At 45.5% G+C, this 19,953-nt stretch overlaps 1 protein-coding gene across 3 annotated transcripts in view; it reads right to left on the bottom strand.

Moving 5' to 3' along the window:
• Positions 1 to 19,953, bottom strand: part of FBXO15 (F-box protein 15) — a gene marked incomplete at its 5' end in the record, with an annotated part of 119,973 nt that overhangs the window by 91,736 nt on the left and 8,284 nt on the right. For 2 of the 3 annotated variants that reach the window (XM_082640760.1, XM_082640759.1), the window contains 6 exons: positions 5,599 to 5,741; positions 6,697 to 6,779; positions 7,957 to 8,083; positions 11,275 to 11,484; positions 12,117 to 12,359; positions 15,883 to 15,987. In XM_082640760.1, coding sequence (XP_082496886.1) covers positions 5,599 to 5,741; positions 6,697 to 6,779; positions 7,957 to 8,083; positions 11,275 to 11,484; positions 12,117 to 12,359; positions 15,883 to 15,987 — 911 coding nt within the window. The remainder of the gene's footprint in view (positions 1 to 5,598; positions 5,742 to 6,696; positions 6,780 to 7,956; positions 8,084 to 11,274; positions 11,485 to 12,116; positions 12,360 to 15,882; positions 15,988 to 19,953) is intronic. The other variant, XM_082640761.1, reaches the window with a different exon arrangement.

Here is a 19,953-nt window from a genome sequence, read left to right on the forward strand (position 1 = left end):
CCGTAGGCTGCCTCCTTAGAGCCAGGCGAGGACGCTCCCAGCTCTAGGGACGTGATGACAAAACATTTATCCTTGATGGGGCACAGTGCTGTCATCCCCTCCTGCAATGACATCACTGGAATTTACTAAATATACCCCCTGGTACCACAAGAGAGTTTCTCAAAAACCGTAGCAGGCGTTTGAGTCTGTACTCCAGTGAAATGTGACAACTCTGATGGCAACGGCGCCCCCTGCTGACCCTCATCGCAGAACTACACGCAGAGGAAGCACGTGAGTCTTGTGTGAAGTCTTAGGGTGACTGTTCCTCACTGTGAAAACAACAGATGAAGGTAAATTATTCCCATAGAAGTTTCCTGGCCTCCTTCACTTTACCTGACCTCCTGTGTGTCCTAACAACCATCTCAGCTTCTCAGGGGTGTGTCAGCACTCCAGCAGAGAAGGGCCCCACCTAACACCCATACAATGTCAACACCTTGAAAAGACAGAGTCACACACACAAGAAGATCCACTCTAGAAGCACATCACTGCAAAGTACAATGGAGAGGAGACAGCGGCCAGGCTTGGGTGCAGATGGTGCTCCGCCACGCACCAGCTGCTCGTGATTCAAGAACTGGCCTACGGTCCACTCCAGCCGCCCTATTAACAACACGGGAGAGATCACAGTGCCCAGCCCACAGGCTTGCCGTGGAGATTAATATAAATATGAAACATTCAGCAAGCACCTCTGATGAGTGCCCATCCGTGTTCTCTGTCACCATCGTCCCGTCCTCATCATTATCACGGGCACAGCTTAGGTGTGAGGGACACACACAAAGCTTCATCAACATGATGCTGTATTTGCTGAGAACGAGGAGAGGGGGAATCCTCTCCTCTGAAGTCCTAGCACCCGCCTAAGACAGACCTCGACCCAACCCCTGGAGAACAGAGATCGTGTCAGGTAGGAAATGCTGGAAGTGAAGGGCTCCTGAGGATGCAGGGCTGGAGCCCTGGAGAGCGAGAGAACAAGTTCTCTGCCGACACCAGCCCCAATCACATGAGTTTGTGCCCTGGGTATAGACAGGGGGCATGTCAGCAGTCCCCTCGACAGTGTATACCAGGAAAAGGGACAGATTTCATTCTCTATTTTAAATAACAGAATAAAGGTAAATGGGTTAAAGTACAGAGAAGATAATTTGGGCTCAGTGAAAGGCTGAATTTTCACACCTGCACAAAAGTGAGTGGGCTGTTTCCGGGCAGAGCAAACTCAAGCCCAGGAGGGGTCAGTCTCTAGATCACCTCACCAGTCCTTCCTAACTCTGAGAGTCCCAGATTCTGGGCATAAAGACCACTGAAGAAAACAAGGAAACCTGAAAATTAAACAATCTAAGCAGTCAACTCAAAAAAGCTAGAAAAAGATCAAAATAAACCTAAAGAAAACAGATGATTTCTAGAAAATCATATAAATACTAAAACTGATTCAATTAAAAGTAGAAAACCTGATTATAACGGAATCAGAAACAGATTTAAAACATAAAAAATAAAGGAAAACTATACCCTGAGTTTAAATGGAAAATACTAAAAACCAAATAACTGAAACCAGTACCTTAAAAATAAGCATACATATGACAAGAGAAGCTTATCTTAGGGATTCTAGGATGTTAACCAATAGAAGATACATTAATGAAATTCACTATAATAGTGTAAAGGAGAAAAAAAATCGTATCATCAATAGTTGCCCAAATGTATTTGATAACATTTAACAATTATTCCTGACTTTTTTCAAAAAATCCAACAAATCCAGGAATAGAAAGAAACTTCCTTAACTTGTAAGAACACATAACAAAAACCTAGAACAAACATACTTAGTGATAACGTATTTTATTAACTTAATTCCCCATTAAGTTGGTAATACCCTCATAAGAGAGGAATTTGCCAGTGTTCTTCAAAATTACATTTGCATTTACCCTTTGAGCTAGCAACCCTATTTCTAAGCAAGTCTCCCAAAGACAAGCTGCCAAAACATGAAGCAATGTGTGAACAAGGCTATTCCTTTTATATTCGCTATTCCACTGCCTGTAACAGCAAAGACTGGAAACCACGGAAAAAGACATTAACAAACTACCTACCTATGGATGTTTTAAAAAGAGAGAATGAAAAAGATCTGTATCTCATTCTAAAGACTAATCTCCAGGGCTTCCCTGGTGGCACAGAGGTTAAGAATCCACCTGCCAATGCAGGGGACACAGGTTCGAGCCCTGGTCCGGGAAGATCCCACATGCCGCGGAGCAGCTAAGCCTGTGCGCCACAACTACTGAGCCTGCGCTCTAGAGCCCACGAGCCACAACTACTGAAGCCTGCATGCCACAACTACAGAAACCCACGTGCCTAGAGCCCATGCTCCGCAACAAGAGAAGCCACTGCAATGAGAAGCCTGCACGCCGCAACAAACAGTAACCCCTGCTCGCTGCAACTAGAAAAGCCTGCATACAGCAACGAAGACCCAACACAGCCAAAAATAAACAAACAAACAAACAAACATGCCCATTAAAAAATAAATAAATAAAGACTAATCTCCAGAATAAATTATTAATTGGGAAAAAGGAAGGAACTTGAAAGGGAGTATAGTATGCCTCATTTAAAAAAAAAAGGAAGAAATATGAATATATTGATATATAGCATTATGTATTCAGAAAGAAACATTTAAAGAACAAACCTTAGGCTAATATAAAGGGTTAAGTTTGAAGGGAGGAAAAGAAGAGACATGAAGGGCAAGCGTAGAAGTAACTGTCTCTGAACCACATTGCTTTGTAACTTCAACTCTGGACCATATACATGTTGTCTGTAATGTTTAAATGTAAAAATAGAAGCAAAGGAATCCTGAAAAAATAAAACATCAACCGAAACAAATCACTCTAATTGTCTATCAAAGAGATAGCATACCAGACAGCAGAATTATTTTAGGTGACTTAACTTTTTCTAACATGACATATCTTAAACACATAAAGAATCACAAGGAAAATCTTAATTAAAATAACATTCAGTAGGTTATTACTAATAATTTCAGTACTGTTTTTGAAAGTATTATATATTTTGATGTTGTTCGGAACAAAGACTTTCCGCAAAAGAAAAGAAATATAAGTATATAATAAAAAAGGTTAATTAAAAACCCCAAGATCTTTAATTTAAATGAATGCATGATTTATTTCTACATATTATAAAATCTACAAACCTCGTAGCTCTGCCTACTGAAAACCCTAAAATAAATGAAAACCCAAGAGTAATGTGCATCCCTAGGATGCAGATTATGGTCTCTAAATACCATAGTGTAGTGTGAACGAAAAGGAATCAGAGCTCCTAGGGAAAATGGCCAACTCCAGGTCTGGGTAGGAAACAGACAAAGTGAGCTTGAGGTATCCTGTCCTGTTAGAACACAAGCAAGTTACCAAAGATGACCACACTCATACCAAAAGAACAGGAACAGATAAGATGAGATGAGAGCACAATTTGAACATCACAGTAACAATAAAAAGAATAATGACTTCACGTGGACTAAAATACATAACCTCTATTTTTTTAATCCATGAATTCATAATAATACCTCCCCCCCAAAAAACTTACAAGTTATCTTCGAAGACTATTAGAGCGTTAATCACTATGTTGTAAATTAACAAAGAATTAAGCATGTACCATGCCTTTCGTGTATTAATTATATTTCGTGGTAATTAAATAGTTGATAATAGAAAACCCTTCTTTATAAAAGAATGCTAATAATAGATGTAGAAGGAATGACAGAATTAGGGGATCACCATTTTACAATCTCTAATAAGATGATGGATATAAGTACCCATCATCTGGTAAACATTCATGGAGAAATTTACAGTAGAAGAAGCAGGCTAAAAAATCCCTTAACCCACTGATCAATCTTAACCTATTTAATATTTAGGCAAATTGCTTGAAAGACACAACATACCAAAGCTCACACAAGAAGAAATAGATAACCTAAATAGCCATACATCTGTAAAGGAAATTGAAACTGTAGTTTAAAACCTTCCCACGAAGCAAGCTCCAGGCCTTGATGGCTTCACAGGTGAATTCCACCAACCACTTAAGAAATACTGCCAATTGTATCCAAAATCCTCCAAAAAATTCAAGAGTTAGGAATACTTCCCAACTCATTCTATCGGATCAGCAGTGGCCTGAGGCCAAAACCACACAAAGACATTACAAAACAATTAGGAGATATAATACCAGAAATAACAAAGATGAAATACTTACTAAAATCTTAAGAAATGTGCAAAATTAGTATGAAGAAAATTCTGATACACTCCTACAAGACATAAAAGTATTTCTGAACAAACTGAAAGAAACTCCACATTTATGGGTAGGATAAATCAATGACGAAGATGTCAATCCACCCTATGTTAATATACACATTTGTCACAGTTCTATCAGAAGTACCATCAAGCACAGAAAAATCTAGAAATCTTCCCGAGACAAATGCAAAGACAGCTCAGAGAAAAAAGGAGATTATGAAAAGGGCACAGAAGCCAGCCTGAAGTGGATCCCCCTGACCAAACTGGGGACTTCACAAAGAACAAACTTAGCTTCACAAAGAATAATGTCTGTAATTGATTATAAATTACTGAGTAAATAAAAACCGAAGAGTCCAAAGTGACACTAAACAAGAAAGACAGAGAGGAGAGAGTGCACTCAAAACCGTTTCCCACCACAGGAGGCGACAATTATATCAATTTCCTAATCTGAAAATTGGTGGTTAAAAGAGAAAAGATGCAAGCACTTACCCTGCCATTACAGGAATCCACCCAGTTGATGAAGGAAAGCTCTTTACAAAAGCTCAGCTAATAAATGTGGACACAATGACATAATTTTAAAACCACCATTTTCTAAACTCAGAAAAACTGATTTGGGCAAGGAGTATTAATGGATGTCAAATCCATTAGCTAAAAGAATTCTGGGAACAGGGTATTCAGAAACGAAGTGCATAGTTTCCCCTGTAAAATATTCTTACGACAAATATTAAACTTCAGTCTATGCAAGTCTCTACACTGAACTTCAAGGTCATGGGATACAGAGGAAAGAGGGCAAGAGGAACCAGTCAGAGAAACCAGGGCAGGGCACACTGCATTCCTGCTTTTCCTCCTCTTGACTGGCGTCCCTTCCCTCCTCTGTCCACCCCAGTCCGTTTCTCGGCTTCCGTGAGCGTGATAAACGCTGGTGCAGTACAGAGGGCTCACTGCCTTTATTCTCATCCTGGACGGGCTCTACACTGGCCCTGCTGGCAAATCTACCAAATTCCTCTGAGAAAGAAGAGAAGAAGTTGGGGTGGGAGAGGGCGGATGTGGGAGGGCAAAGCAATAAGCGCCAGTAGAGAGGCTGAGCAGAGAATATTCCAGAAGGCAGAGCAGGGGTGACGGTGATGACAGAGGCAGAGCCAGCATCTGCACAAGTCCTAGTGATCAGGGTCTGGGAGGATGGAGGGCCAGGACGCCGTTAAGGGGCCAGCCAGGCGGCAATTCTTAACTCAGATGTAAAACGTGGTCCCCCCGCCTCTCCAGCCTTGGAATTCCACTCTGAAACAAAAGACTCAATGAGTTTCACCTTTGCTGGTGGAGAGGTTGCGAAATGTGCCACACAGGCAGAAAACTCCCCCGCTGTGCATATCAACATGGAGTTGGTAGCCACTCAGTCCACACTCGGGGCTGTCATCCAAAAGGGGGGTATGAGGAGGCAGCTCGTAGGGGCTAAAAAGCAAAACAAAACGTATCTGTCAACACCAGAGGTAAAATGCTTGAATTGGAAATACTCTTTAAAACATCAACACCCCTTCAAAGCACCAGCTCCCATCAACCCTCTACAGAGTCCCACTCACGTTCAGCACCACAGACGCAGAAGAATGGCCCCCCGTTCCTTCTACCAACGTCCATACAAACGGGCAGACGCGTGTGTTCCCTGCGCATCCCCAGACCACCATGACAGAACATGGTTCTGAAATCCACCGGGGGCAGCAGCTCCGCTCCGCAGTCTCGGGCTGAATGCGCAGCAGGAAAATGCACCCAACAACAGACCTACAGCTCGGGGACTCCCCCGGAAGAAGACCCAAAGCCACAATGAACGAGTTTTCATTCAGTAAGAAATGCGTTACCACATGAGGTAACAAACTCAGAAGCACTGGGGAGCATTTCACGTTCAAAAGAAAGAAATAAATAAAATAAAGGCATGTGGGAGTCTCAGCCCCAGGGGAAGGGTGAAAGGAGCAGTGAGCCGGAAAGCATGTCTCCCACCTGATGCCCCGAAGGTCATCAACAGACACGCTGTCCCGACCAAGCAAAAACACATCTGCCGGTCAGGCCAAGTGGGCCATGGGTCTGCCTGCCTTTCAAGACATGAAAATGCAAACTACTGCAGAGAACCTGCAGCACCTCAGTGCACTAGCATCTTGTAGTAATGAAGCTTCCCTGCCCTATAAATCATACTCCACAAGGTGCGTCACCCTGAACCCAAACAAATAAAGCAAACAGCTACTGACGGATAATCCAGTGTTTTTAGCAACAGCTACATAATTTTGTCTGTTGGCTTCTGTCTACTGATTAAAGACAGAACGTCTCTGTAGCTATTCTCAGGATATTAAGACGGTATCAACTCCGAATCCTTTATGCTGACTGTACAGAATTTAACACACCACATTCGAATACATACATAGCAGCCGAGCCTAACGTGCTCCTCTCCACAAGGTGGTGGAAATGAAGATTTGCCATAACAAAAGCCAGTTCTTCCTCCCTCTGAAAAAAAATACATTTTTCAACTGAAATATTTTAATTTTTCATAAGGTCATTGTGAAGATCGCAGCACATTCATCTTACAGATAGATGTGGTTTCTTACAATCTAAGATTCCCGCAGTGCCAACGCATTATCACTGTCTAATAAGACTTATCTGTCACACTGATAGCAGGACCACACTGCACCCAAATACGCAGAGCATGTGGTACCAAAAGGATTAACACCCTAGTATTTATGAAACATCCAAGTGCTGTCTGACATACGATGACTGTGGAAATATATTTTGTTAGTTCCAGGTTGTTTCAGAGTCTTTTCAAAGATGAAGAGAAGGCTGGTAAGAACTTCACAAGGCTAATCCCACACACACTCAGCAGCTGTGGCAGGACCCGTTTGACTTGGCAAACCCAGTGGGAGGGATTAGACTCGAAGTCCACTCATCAGCAGGTCGGGCAGCAGGAGACAGGACAGGATGGCACAGGAGCCGACACCCGTTTCTCCCCGGGCACAGCTGCCCTGCCAGGGGAAGGTGACCCGGACGGCAGCCTGAAGCTGCCCTCCTCCAGTGGCCGATGGGACGATCAGGTCAACCAGAGTCCTGGCACCTGCTCGGCCAACCCGGATGGACCAACTCAAGAACCCAGAGCGAGCCAAGTGCTGCCTGGCCCCCAGTCACCTTGTACAGAGGGAGTGAGGGAGAAAGACGACCCGACGGCAAGAGCGGGACGAGGAAAGAAAAGGTCCGGAGGCTGGCGTGGGGACCTGGGTTCCGCCTGGCCGTCGTGTACAGACGTGAGTGCTATTCCCAGAGTCAACTTGGGAGCTGCCATCCTTACACGGCTCCGGGCGAGACGCGCCTGAGGGCCCCAGGTTAAACGCACAGGAGACGCTCTGGCAGAGGAAGGGCATGAAAGGAGCAGAAGGATGGAACGTGGACCGGCTGGAGGAGGAAGGGGAAAGTCCCAGGATGTTCAAGGGGTAACGTGAGCCAAAGCGCCCGGCGGGAAGGGCTCGTGTGTCACAGGCGAGGGCAGAAAGGCAGACCCGCCGCGAAGGCACAAGGGCCAGGCAGCGGGGAACAGGAGGTCCGCGGGCGGGTGCGGTCACTGAACGTCTAAAGGACTTAACCCTTGACCCCATGCACGACGGGAGCAAACGTGGCAGGTACGGGCTGGGCTTACCTTCCAGAGCCCCACCACAAGGCCCGGGTGCAGGCAGAAGATCCGGATCAGCCGGTCACAGCCAAGCATGGTGGACTCGGTTAAGTGACTCAGGTTGTACTTTGCAATTAAAGAATGCCATCGAGGTCTTTGAACATCATGCCAAAGAAAGGAGAGAGAGAAATGAGCTCTGGCTTCCCCCGTGTTGTCGATTCTCCTGGGCACATCTAAAAAGACTATTAAGAACATGCTAATCATGCACACATTGCTAATGAGGAGAAACAACTTGTATAAATAAAAGGCAAAATGGATAATTCTCCCCACCCCCGCTCTTACTGTCAACTCTACGGCCCCGTCAGCAGTGAGCTGAAGAATCACACAGGTGAGGGAGAGGAAGAACCGTCTTCTATCCTCTTCCCCTCAAAACCCAGCACAACGCTACCATCAGCAGTAGATTCTCAATGTATGGGATGCACAAGCGAAGATGAAATCCCTTAAATGACAAAACAGTAGGGGGTCTAGTAGGCTGCCTGAAAGCAGGTTAACCTTTTAAAGTTATTATCAAGAATAGCTCAGAGACAGTGAAAACTGTAACGTCGGAAAATAAATTTAAACCAAAATCATGAGTGTTTTCATGAAGGAGATACAGCATGAACTGGATATTAGAATTAGTGTCTAAGAGTAAGTAACTCAAATGTGTAAGAAAACACAACTCAGCTCTACTGTTCATCATGACACATAAAATCAACAGAATGAAGCATTCTATTCGCTCTATCATGGTAGGCGGAGATGTCTGTCATTCCCAGAGGCAATTCAGGAAACCCTGAGGGAGAGGCAATCTCAGTGGTCAATTAACACAGCTCAGCACCAGAGGAAAGTCTCCAAGGAGCTGGGGCCAAGGGTGCGCCTCCAGCACATAAGACACACGCCAACAGGTGACAGGTATTCAACTGTTCGTTAAGCAGAAGACGTTAAAAGCCAAGGCATTCCTCCGTGCACTGTTTCAAAGCAGAGGGGGCTGTAAGCGTGGCAACCAGATGCCCGGCTGCCAGACCATCCTGGCCCCTCACTCAGAGAGTTTCTCGCGCTGAGAACTACACTGGTCAGGGAGAGGCATTCAGTGAGTGTGCGCGTGAGGGAGAACCTAAAAATATGCTCAGCACTCGGGGGAAGCTGAACGCCAGGCTGGGAACCGGAGCTGAAACCTTAGCTCCAGCCCTACACGCTGTCTCAGCGTGACGGTCACCTGTGTCCAGGGAGACGGCCCCACCTTCGAGGGAGGGAAATGAGAGAACCTCCCCAGAGCGCACGCCGCCGTCACTGCTGTGACATCATCAGTGTGGCCACGAGGCCCTGGGGCTGGGAGAACACCCCTCAATGTGCCCGAAGCCCGCACCCTCAGACGCAAGGCTCCAGACCAGCTGGACGGACTCCACAGAGAACATGCTGGTCCCCCTTTGCCTTGGCCTCACAGGTTCGTCCTGGCGCAGAAACTAAGGCTGACATCTACCCCACGCTTCTCAGAAGTTCGGGACGCAGGGCTTCACCTGCAGAATGGAAAACGCTGGCCACAGTGACAGCGTAAAGTGTCCGACCAGGAAGGCACATATGACAGGGACACGCAAACTGCAAATTACATAGAGAAGGCTTTCACTGTTTTAAAAAAAAAGTCTCACGGAGGAAACAAGAAAGACCCAAATCCGAATCACCAAGTCTCTCCTCTGCTGTCAAACAGACGCGCACAAGGATTTGCTTCCGCACGATGAAAGCATCTGCTCACAAACTTGAGATAAAAGTGCCGATCAAAAGAGATTCCTGAAAAACACTTTCAGTGTTTGTTCACCACTGTTTATCAAGTGCTGTCTGAAGTCCACTGAGTTTTAATGTATATAAATTAAATACAATGAATTTTCCCAATGAATCTTGGCATTTCTGTCACTGTGCAATATCTAGTATTCCTGACCTGGATGACAATTTCAGGAACACAGTATCTTTAACTGAGCTTTACAATTCAACACTATCCATTTATGAACTTTCATGATCATTTAATTGATGTTAACAATTCTGTCCTAATCCCTGTAAACAATATCTCATGATATCAAATAACATAGTGTTCAAACTAGTACAGAGGTTGCAAACTCATTCTCCAAATATAATTTCATGGTGCATAAAACCTAAAGACTGCATTAGAAAAATATGGGGTCCGTCATGATACCATACAGAATTTCAGAGATTTATGCAAATAAAGGTACCATTCAAATGTGTCTGTACGCAGGGGAACCAGGAAAGAAGGTGGTTCTTCTGTGGAGATGCAGACCCTAAAGTGAGATCTCAACACCTTCCATGGCAAGGGCTGGGAGAGAAGCCCGCGGTGGGGCTGCAGCTCATAAGGTGGTAAGAACAGCGCCCGCAGATGCCCTGCCAGGTCACAGGGGCCTGAAAGCGGGAAGGAGGCGGCCGGGGGCAGGAAACCAACACAGGAGACGGAGAAGGCAGCTACCTTCGCGTTTCCATACATTTTATGTCAGGAGGTCAGGGTGCTACGTGTGCCACAGTCCAGCTTTTGGAAGAAAACGACGAGTGGTGAGAAAAGTGAGCATGAGAGAGTTCTTGGGAAAAGCAAAAGCCTGACAATGAGTATGAACCCACGACAAAGCCATCTCGTGACAGAATAGTAATAAGTGCTCAGTGAGCATCAGCGATATGACACACACGCATCTGACTTATGCATTTGATGATGAAATGTTGCGCTCTTCTTCACAGCAGCCACGCATGCTAAACACTACATCACGACTGTCATCACCCCATTTTACAGATGACAAAAGAGAGGCACAGAAAAGTCACCTGCACAAGACTGCATATCTAGCCAAGTTCAACACAGAAGCACATAAAAAAAATTAATGACTTCATGATCTAGTGTTTAAACTATGATTATTTAAACTATGATTAACATTTAAGCTATTTATTAACATTTAAACATTTAAACTATGATTATCCCTTACTAAAGAAGGAAAATATAATAGTTTTATATATCTTTGTGTTAAAATGGTTAAAACTAAAAACTTCCAAAGGCCGGCCATCTATCATCCGGGAAATTACTATGAGAATATCATTCCCTAAGTTATAGATAACCAAGGTATGAGGAGCTGAAGCTCAGGCTTAGCCATCGATGTGAGAAACCCCTGCTTTTCCTATATGATAGTGATCCAGAATGAAAGGAAGGCTTTAAGATGCAATCAAGTTAAAATACACCACTGGTATTTTTAATGACAAAAGGAAGGCCAGCTGGCACTGACATATACGATGTCCTCACCCAGAGGTTCTGCTGTTAGTACTCACCCGTTTTTGATGGGAGTTTGAGACCGGTTCATGAACACTGGCGTCACCCCACACAAATCTAAGGTTGACAGTGTGACAAGACGTGGCCAGTCTTGGCCATACCACACGGCTGTGACTGACGAGTCATTGATGGACAGATCAACGTGCTCCAGGATGTGCTCTCTTCCACTATTTTCTTTCAGTATAATTACCCAACCTAAACCAGATATTCTGAAGAAAGAAAAGCAAACAAAAATGTCTGCCTAGTGGCAAAAAAAAATCCACAAAAAACAAAAAAACTGCAGTCTATCACATGTCAACTCTAAAGCACCTGGTATCCTAAAAGCCAAAGCCAAAGTTCCTAGAACATGCCCGACATAAATTTTCAAGTCACAACAGTTCTCTCTTAGGACTTATCTCCTCACCTAACAAACACTCACAGAACAGCTGCTCTGTTCCAGGAACTGGCGATAGATACATAAACAACACAAAGGGCTCTGCCCGTGAAGGGATGCCTTGAATGAACCTCCTGCTTTACTACAGCTGGCGACCAGGCTGCTTCTGCTTTTCATAAAACCTTTGAACCAAATATATGGAATAGGAAAATACTATGTATTTTATAGATACACAAAAGCACAAAATATCCAACAGTCCCTCACAATACAAACCACACATCGGTCCCACATACACAATACAAACCACACATCAGTCCCATATACACAATACAAACCACACATCGGTCCCACATACACAATACTCGGAACTTACATCACCCTTCTTCTTTAAGGTGATGGTGCATCTCAGTGTTTAACGGCCCTCTCACGACCACCACACGCCCACCCCAAGAAGCCACGCCTGCCTACCTGAGGGCCTCTTTGGTCTTAACTGGGAGGCCTGTGTAAGGGTGGAGAGGTTTGAGAACCCGAGCTAGAGCTGCTTTTACAGACGCTATTTGTTTTGTAATATATTCTTTCTTCCAATATCCAGCTTCTTTATCCCCAACTGACAGTGAGTTCATAGACACGGCTGTCTTCTCTACTGAATTAAATTTCCAATTAGATCGTTTAGGTGAAAAGGCAGTTGAGTAGATTCTGATCCAAATAAAACTGGGGGAAGAGAGGAAATATGTTAACTGTCTAAGAGACACTGTAATGCACTTGTAATAGGAATATATTAAATTAGAGATATGCAATCATTTTTAAATAGTCTATTTCCATGAACAAGTCAAGCTGAACACTTACAGTTGTTCATATGTTAAACTGAACTGTAGTGTGAGCTAAGCGTTTTAGATTCACCAGCCCTAGAAACACACACTAACAGGAAAAGCTTGCTTCCCGGGGCTGAGTTAAAGTGAGTGATCTCATATTATTTGGTACCATCCCTAATAAGAACTGCCGTCTTACACCAATAATTGAATAGAAGATCAGTTATAGAAAAAAGCAGGAAGTGTATACAATATGATTCCCTATCTTAAATGCATACGTGTTTTTGAAAAGAGCAGAAAGGAGTTTTATATAGATAGATAGATAGATACAGATATATACACACACAGAGAAATGTTAACAGTAACTGACATGTATGTAATTGTATGTTCTTTTTCCTTTCTATATTTTAATTTTTCAACAATGAACATGGACTGCTTGCACAAAGAGGAAAAAAATAAAGATGATTAATGACAACTAACAGTGACAGTTAACATTTTTGAGTACCAGGTGTTGAGTGCTGCTTCAGCACTTCGTATGCATTAACTCACTGCATCCCCCCAGCAAACCCACGAAGCAGCAACTACTACTGTCCCCACTGAACCGATGATGTGACTGAGGCCCAGATGCAAAGTGCCCTCGCCCAGATCTGTATGTAAGTGACAGAACTGCCACTGAATCCACGCAGCCTCAACCCCTGCCTGTCGCTGCCGCTTCAACAGCGCAAAGAAATGGGTTCAAACAATGGTATCCACATTCAGAGAGCCAATCACCCACAACGGTGGAATGCGACTCCACACCCTCGGCTGGTTACAGTAACCATCCTAACACTCCTGAGATGAACCATTTTCACACACATTATCTCACTTAATTCACGGTCAGTGGAGCCTCAAGAGAATGAAAATGTCTTACGGAATTAAAATATTACATATATTGTTCCCCTTGATTATTTATAAAACACAAAGTTCAAGTTTAGGATGCTTTTGACAGTCCCCAAACCCAAATGCATTCATTTCGTGATCACAAAATGCTCCACCTTGTTAAAAAGCTAAAGCAGATTTAAGGACAAGAGCATATTTGTCTAATATGACTATCCGTCAAGCACAGAAGAACTTCAGTCAGGTTGTTCTGGACATAGGGCCAATTTAATGTTTTGATAAACAGTGTTTCCCAGAGGGCTGGAAAATAACCCCCCATGTGATGATCCAGATCCAGCCCGATGTAGGCCTCCCTGTTACCCCACGCAGAGACTGGTGCTCAGGCCAAGGGCTGCCCTACGCAGGGCAGGGTGGCAGCGCCACCGAAACGGCAGGGCACCAGGGAGATGCCACCCTTGCAGCGGGTCTCCGGAAAGTCAGCAGTGTAATCGGCTACAGCAGGGCTCCTGTCCTCTCCTCAGACAATGCTTGGAAAGTACCACTAACTTTCCAGAAACATTCATCGTTTACCTATCCAGTTGTTAATACATCCTTTTATGAAGTCTGGCTATGAAAGCACACTCTTAAAAATACAATTCAGGGACTTTCCTGGTGGCGCAGTGGTTAAGAATCTGCTTGCCGATACAGGGGACACGGGTTTGAGCCCTGGTCTGGGAAGATCCCACAGGCCACGGAGCAACTAAACCCGTGTGCCACAACTCCTGAGCCTGCGCTCTAGAGCCTGTGCTACGCAACAGGAGAAGCCACCACAATGAGAAGCCCACGCACAGCAACGAAGGGTAGCCCCGGCTCTCCGCAACCAGAGAAAGCCCACGCGCAGCAATGAAGACTGAACGCAGCCAAAAATAAATAAAATAAATAATTTTTTAAAAAAATACAATTCAACTGACACAATTAAGATTCTCCTCCAAAAAAGGAAACAAACCTTATGAAGGCTAACTTCCTAAGAAGTTCAGCTTTTTAGAGGACAGCTACTTCCAAGAAAGTGGGGTGGGCAAGTGTGCAAAGACTCACTAGAGCTGAGCGCACGGATGCACGGAGAGGCCCAGTGCCTGCCCCGTGTGGGTCTCGGATAGAGGTGACAGGGACTAAGAAACTTATAATTTATTAGTTTATCTAACTAGTCCGGGTTCTATCCTTGAGTAAGGTAAGAACCTGCAAAAAAGCTACTGTTTTCAACATTTAGTTGACCCCTTTCTTGAAAAATGCCTCACTGAACTTTGCTTTAGTGAATGTCTTCATCTCTTACTAAGGGTCTTTAAGAAAGAGACACACAAATCTTGCCCTACATTCATTCTAGACCTATTTCAGGAATTGACACTGCGTGTATACTGACACAGACGTGTATTCTCTAATACAGGAAATATCTTTTTAAATTAAGAGATAAGAAAACCGCCCTGCCCAGCCAGAGAATAATACAGGTCCCCTTCTTATTATGAGAACTTGGCTGTTCATTAGTACAAACTGGAGAAATTTTAAACACAGATTCTAGAACACAGAGTTAAAATCTGCAGAAATGTACATACCAGGGATCCAAATATTTTTTTGAACTCTCCCAGCTTTTCTAATGCAGCCATTCCATGGACCGGCATCTGAGAACCACTGTACAGATGTTTCCTGCTCACTGCGTTCCAAGATTCAACAATATCACAGCCCTCCAACTATTACTCTCCGTTTCCTCACCCTATTAAACCACCAGTGAAATCTGCATTCCCCTTTATCTCGCTCTTTTCCCTGGCTGATACGGGGGTTCCATGTGGGATCAGTATTTGTCTGATCTTTTGATGTTCAAGGACAGACGGACCTCAAAGCCAAGACACCACAAACCTCACCAGAAGTTTACAGGATTCCACTGTCTCGCCCCCAAGATAAACTTCTGAGCTGCAGACAAAGATCATAGCGACAAAACAAAAGAAGGGGTTTCATCCCTCTTTTCACAGATCTCCGCTAGCCCAGGGGCGCTCCACTGGCCTCCTGGCAAAGGCCTTCCAGGGCAAAGGCTCCCTGAGCGCATGTTCTCTCCTATCCCGCCCGCTTTACGCTTCCCCACCAAGCAAGTTCCACGGCTGGCAAGTTTCGGGTCTCCCCACACATACCTAAGGGAGCCCCTTCCTTGTCTTTCTTTAGGGTCTGCTCTGCAAGGCCCAGGCTGGGGTTAGTCAGGGGCGGGCTCCACAGTGCTGCTGCAGGCTATGTGGGTAAGTCTGCCTGCCTCGGGGACAGCAAGCCCTCCCGGGCAGCAGACCAAAAGCCACTTTCTCCAACAGTTATACCAGCAACAAGCTTCATCTTTTTCAGTTCATGCAAAGAGATGCAGAGAAATGCAAGCCTTTGAAAATATCACACATTAGACATATTTCTATTCATGTATAAAACTACTCTTGAAATTCTTTTAAATTCTAAAAAATGGTTAAAAAGCTCCTACTAGTTTTCACGACTTCCAGCAAAACACCATCAAACACGACAGAGAGATTTGGGTTTCTCCTTACTTGTCATTGGCCAGGTGATAAAAGCGCCTATTCACACATCCGGCACACAGCAGGGCCACCGCATCCAAGTAGGACAAGATCTTCAGCAGGATTTCTGAAGGCAAACTGAGAGAGGGAGGAATCAGAGAAACATCCAGAAAACAACTGGCTGTGCATCTCCAAATGGAAGGCAACAAACAGACGCTTCCTGTACAAGAGGCGCACGGCACCCTCATCTTCAATCATTTCTCGATTGATACGCTCTGCTTATTACAATTCTCATGACTTAAACCAATGCAGAGACCCAAGGGTACAAATAGCTAATTTCCTTGGTATTTCCAATCAGGTTTTCACACTGAAAATGGAAATGAAAGACAGAGGACGCACTCTTGGCTACAGGCAGACCTCAAATATTACTCCAGGTGGGTTTGGTTCTAGACCCACCACAATAAAGTGAGTCACAGGATTTTTTTGACTTCCTGGTGCATATAAAAGTTATGCTTACACCATACTATAGTCTATTAAGTGTGCATAGCATTATGCCTAAGAAAACAATGTACATACTTGATGAAAAAAATACTTTATTGCTAAAATATGCTAACCATCACCTGAGCTTTCAGTGAATCGGAGCAGTAACATCAAAGATCACTGATCACAGACTGACGTAATATAGTGATCATAAAAAAAGTTGGAAATATTGTGAGAATTACCAAAATGTGACACAGAGACAAGAGGTGAGCACATGCTGTCAGAAACTGGTGCTGACAGACGTGCTGACACAGGGTGGCCACAAACCAGCTGGTAAAAAACGCAGCATCTGCAGAGCACGATCAAGTGAAGCGCAGTGAAACGAGGTCTGCCCGCATTAATAAGAAAAACACGACCACCCCCGCTTCCAAAACATACGAGCGGAATAGGATATGCCAACTTGTTCTCCCCCAGTCCGGGCGACGTCCCTGCACCCTCCTCCCGCAAGACCTCTCCCCTGTGATGCTTCCTCTGGGGCTTCAAGGAGACGCCAGGCCCCGGAAAGTTCTCTGAAGTGTCCCTTTCATTTCATTCATCTGCCTAAATAAATAGGGTGTTGAGATGCATCCTTAATCTCCCATCTATTTCTATGATCTTAGAATTTTACAAAACACTGTAAGAATCTGAAACGCCTAGAAAGCATGACTGGTGTTAGGAAGTCAGGAATGGGCACTTTTGAACCTCAGGCGAAAGGAAAAATGAAAAAGCAGCTACAGGAGATTGTACTTGGTGGCGCGGGTGGGGGTTGGGGGGGAGGCGTGTCTAGGGATACAGGATAGGGCGTGTAAAACCCTTCAACCAGCTTATTTATTTATTTACTTTTTCTTTTGACCAATTTAAAACGGTTTGCCCATTCTCTCCACTTGTGATTTTAACTCTTTTAAATTTTTTAATTATGATATAAATCAGGTTAACAAACGTTTCATAGGAAAATAGTCAGTCCTAAAATTCTGATGATACTGAGACAATGAAGTGGATCCTGGAAGAAAAGACGATTAAAAGAAGACATACTTGATACGTGTTACTGTGCAAGTGCCACCCCTGCTCGAAACTTTCTGAGATATTTAAGCAGAGGCTTTCTGAGAGCTTAAACATGTAGCTATGCTTAGATATTAGTTAAATCCCTACCCTCCAATGAAATTCTTTATATTCAGAGTCAGTAAATTAGATGCTTTTCGTGAGAAAAGGTCTCTAACGCTAGAGATAGCAAAGCTGCAAGAAAACCCATTTCGTGACCGTTTAAATTATCCAGTGCATATAGTTTTTATATTTTGATTTCACAAAAATTCAGTTATTATTTTTTAAATCAGTGTAAATTTTTTCTGCAACACAGAATTGGGTTTCAAGAAAACATCTCAGAAAGGTATCCAGCAACTGTAAGGATGATTTGATTGGACTAAAATCCCATTCAAGATGGGCATTAGACAGTCTTTACTCTCCCATCCACCAGACTAACATAATAAGGGATGGGAGGGTCCTGTCTAGGTACTTCCAGCAGAAGGAGAAAACCTCCATTTCATGGTTAAAACAGTTGAGATCAAAGATGTTCTCAATCATTGTTCATAAGGTTTCCTCAAAGCTGCTACAATCCAAGTTCACAGCCATCCTGGGTTGCCTTCTGTTGGATTCCACTTATTTCACATCACACCGGCTAGGGCAGGGGACGGGGGAGAGAAAGGGACAGAGGAAGGTGAGGGGCAGGACAGTCAAAGAAAGCCTCCCCGAGAACATGTAACTTGTGCACGCGCGTTCTCAGGGTGTGGGGATTCCCGGTCCACGCGGAGGATCCCCTGCAATCCCCACGCACGCCGCTCTCGCTCCCTGATCGCACAGAGAAAGCCCAAGCCCCGCGGAGCCGCGTGCGGACCCACGCTCAGGCGCCCAGGCCCGGGTGTGTCCAGGGACCCAGCCCTTCCAGCCCTGCCTCCCCTCCGGCCGCTGCTCTTCCCCAGCTTCCACATCAGCCTCCGAAGACCCTCCCCCGAAAGTGCGCCGAGTCAGCGCTCTCCTCGTCCCCCATCTCCTCTCGCTGCCAGGCCTCTGTCCACACCTGCAGCCTCCACTACCCGGCCTCCCACTTCCTGTCGGCTTTCTACATTCGGTGTGAAACATACAAACACTACATGCGAAATACAGTGCAGCCCATTGCCCGCCGCTGGCCTGGAACAGCCGCAGAGGCGGCCCCGCGCCCAGCACCGCTGAACCAGCCACCCCTGTTCTCGCAGCCAGCCCCTCTCCCGGGTCACACGCCACCCCCTCCCTTTCTGGGACCTCGCTGGTCTTTCCTGCTCCCCGGTAGTTCGAAACATCCCGGGCCCTCTGAGCTCAGCCCTGAGGCCCCTCCACTGCCACCTCCACACTCTCCCTGGCGCCACCGGCATCCTCGCTGCCTGTGTCCAGCGCCCGGCTGTCACTCGGCCTCCCCGCCCCCAGCACTCTCCGACCCCACAGGCAGCACCTCCACGGACACACGGGCACACGGACACACCGCTCAAGCCAACAGTCTGGGATTCCCACCTCACGTCTGCTTCCCCGACCACCCACGTCTGGTTCATAAACGAGTCATGTCACTTATGCCCCAGAGGTACCTCAACTTGGCCAGTGTCTCTCCATCTCCCCTCCTCCTAGACAAGGGAGACAGGTAAACAAGTAAACAAGGTAATGTGAGAAATCAAATGGCATCACACCTCTGTGCTTAAAATCCCACATCATGGACTTCCCTGGTGGTGCGGTGGTTAAGAATCCACCTGCCAGTGCAGAGGACACGGGATCGAGCCCTGGTCCGGGAAGATCGCGGATCCCACATGCCGTGGAGCAACTGAGCCCATGAGCCATGAGCCATGACTACTGAGCCTGTGCTCTAGAGCCCTAGAGCTGCAACTACTGAGCCCGAGCGCCACAACTACTGAGCCCGCGTGCCTAGAGCCCGTGCTCTGCAACAAGAGAAGCCACCGCAATGAGAAGCCCATGCATCTCAACAAAGAGTAGCCCCTGCTCGCCACAGCTAGAGAAAGCCCGCACACAGCAACGAAGACCCAACACAGCCAAAAATAAAATAAAAAGAATAAATTAAAAAAAAAATCCCACACCGTGAATAAGGTCCAGACTCCTCCCCATGGCCTCTGGGCCCCTCCCCCTTGCCCACCGCCCCTACTCCTGCAGCAGGTCCAGGCCCCCTCTCTGCCCACCTTGCTTCCCCTCTAAATGCTCTTCTCCAAGCCCTTTCATCTCAGTTTTCAGTTCTCAGCTTAAATGTCAGCTCCTTCCGCAAAGCCTTTCCTGACCACCCTAGCCCACTAATCTGGATTATGGAGTCCATCTGTTTTCTTGATAGCACATACGCCAATTTATAATCCATTCCTTGTTTTAATCTGTGTTCCCCCCACAAGACCGTAAGCTTCATGAGAACACGTGTGAGCAGCTCGCCACCTGCATTCTCCTCCAAGCACAGCACCTGGTACAGAGAAGGTCCTCGGACATTGATCAGAGGGCTCGGCTGGCTGCGTATTTGTCCTGCTTCTCCTATCAGATCATCATATGACAGCTTCTAGTCCCAGAGTATAC

This window comes from Mesoplodon mirus (genome assembly GCF_964341445.2).
Source record: "Mesoplodon mirus genome assembly, chromosome: 13".
NCBI lineage: Eukaryota > Metazoa > Chordata > Mammalia > Artiodactyla > Ziphiidae > Mesoplodon > Mesoplodon mirus.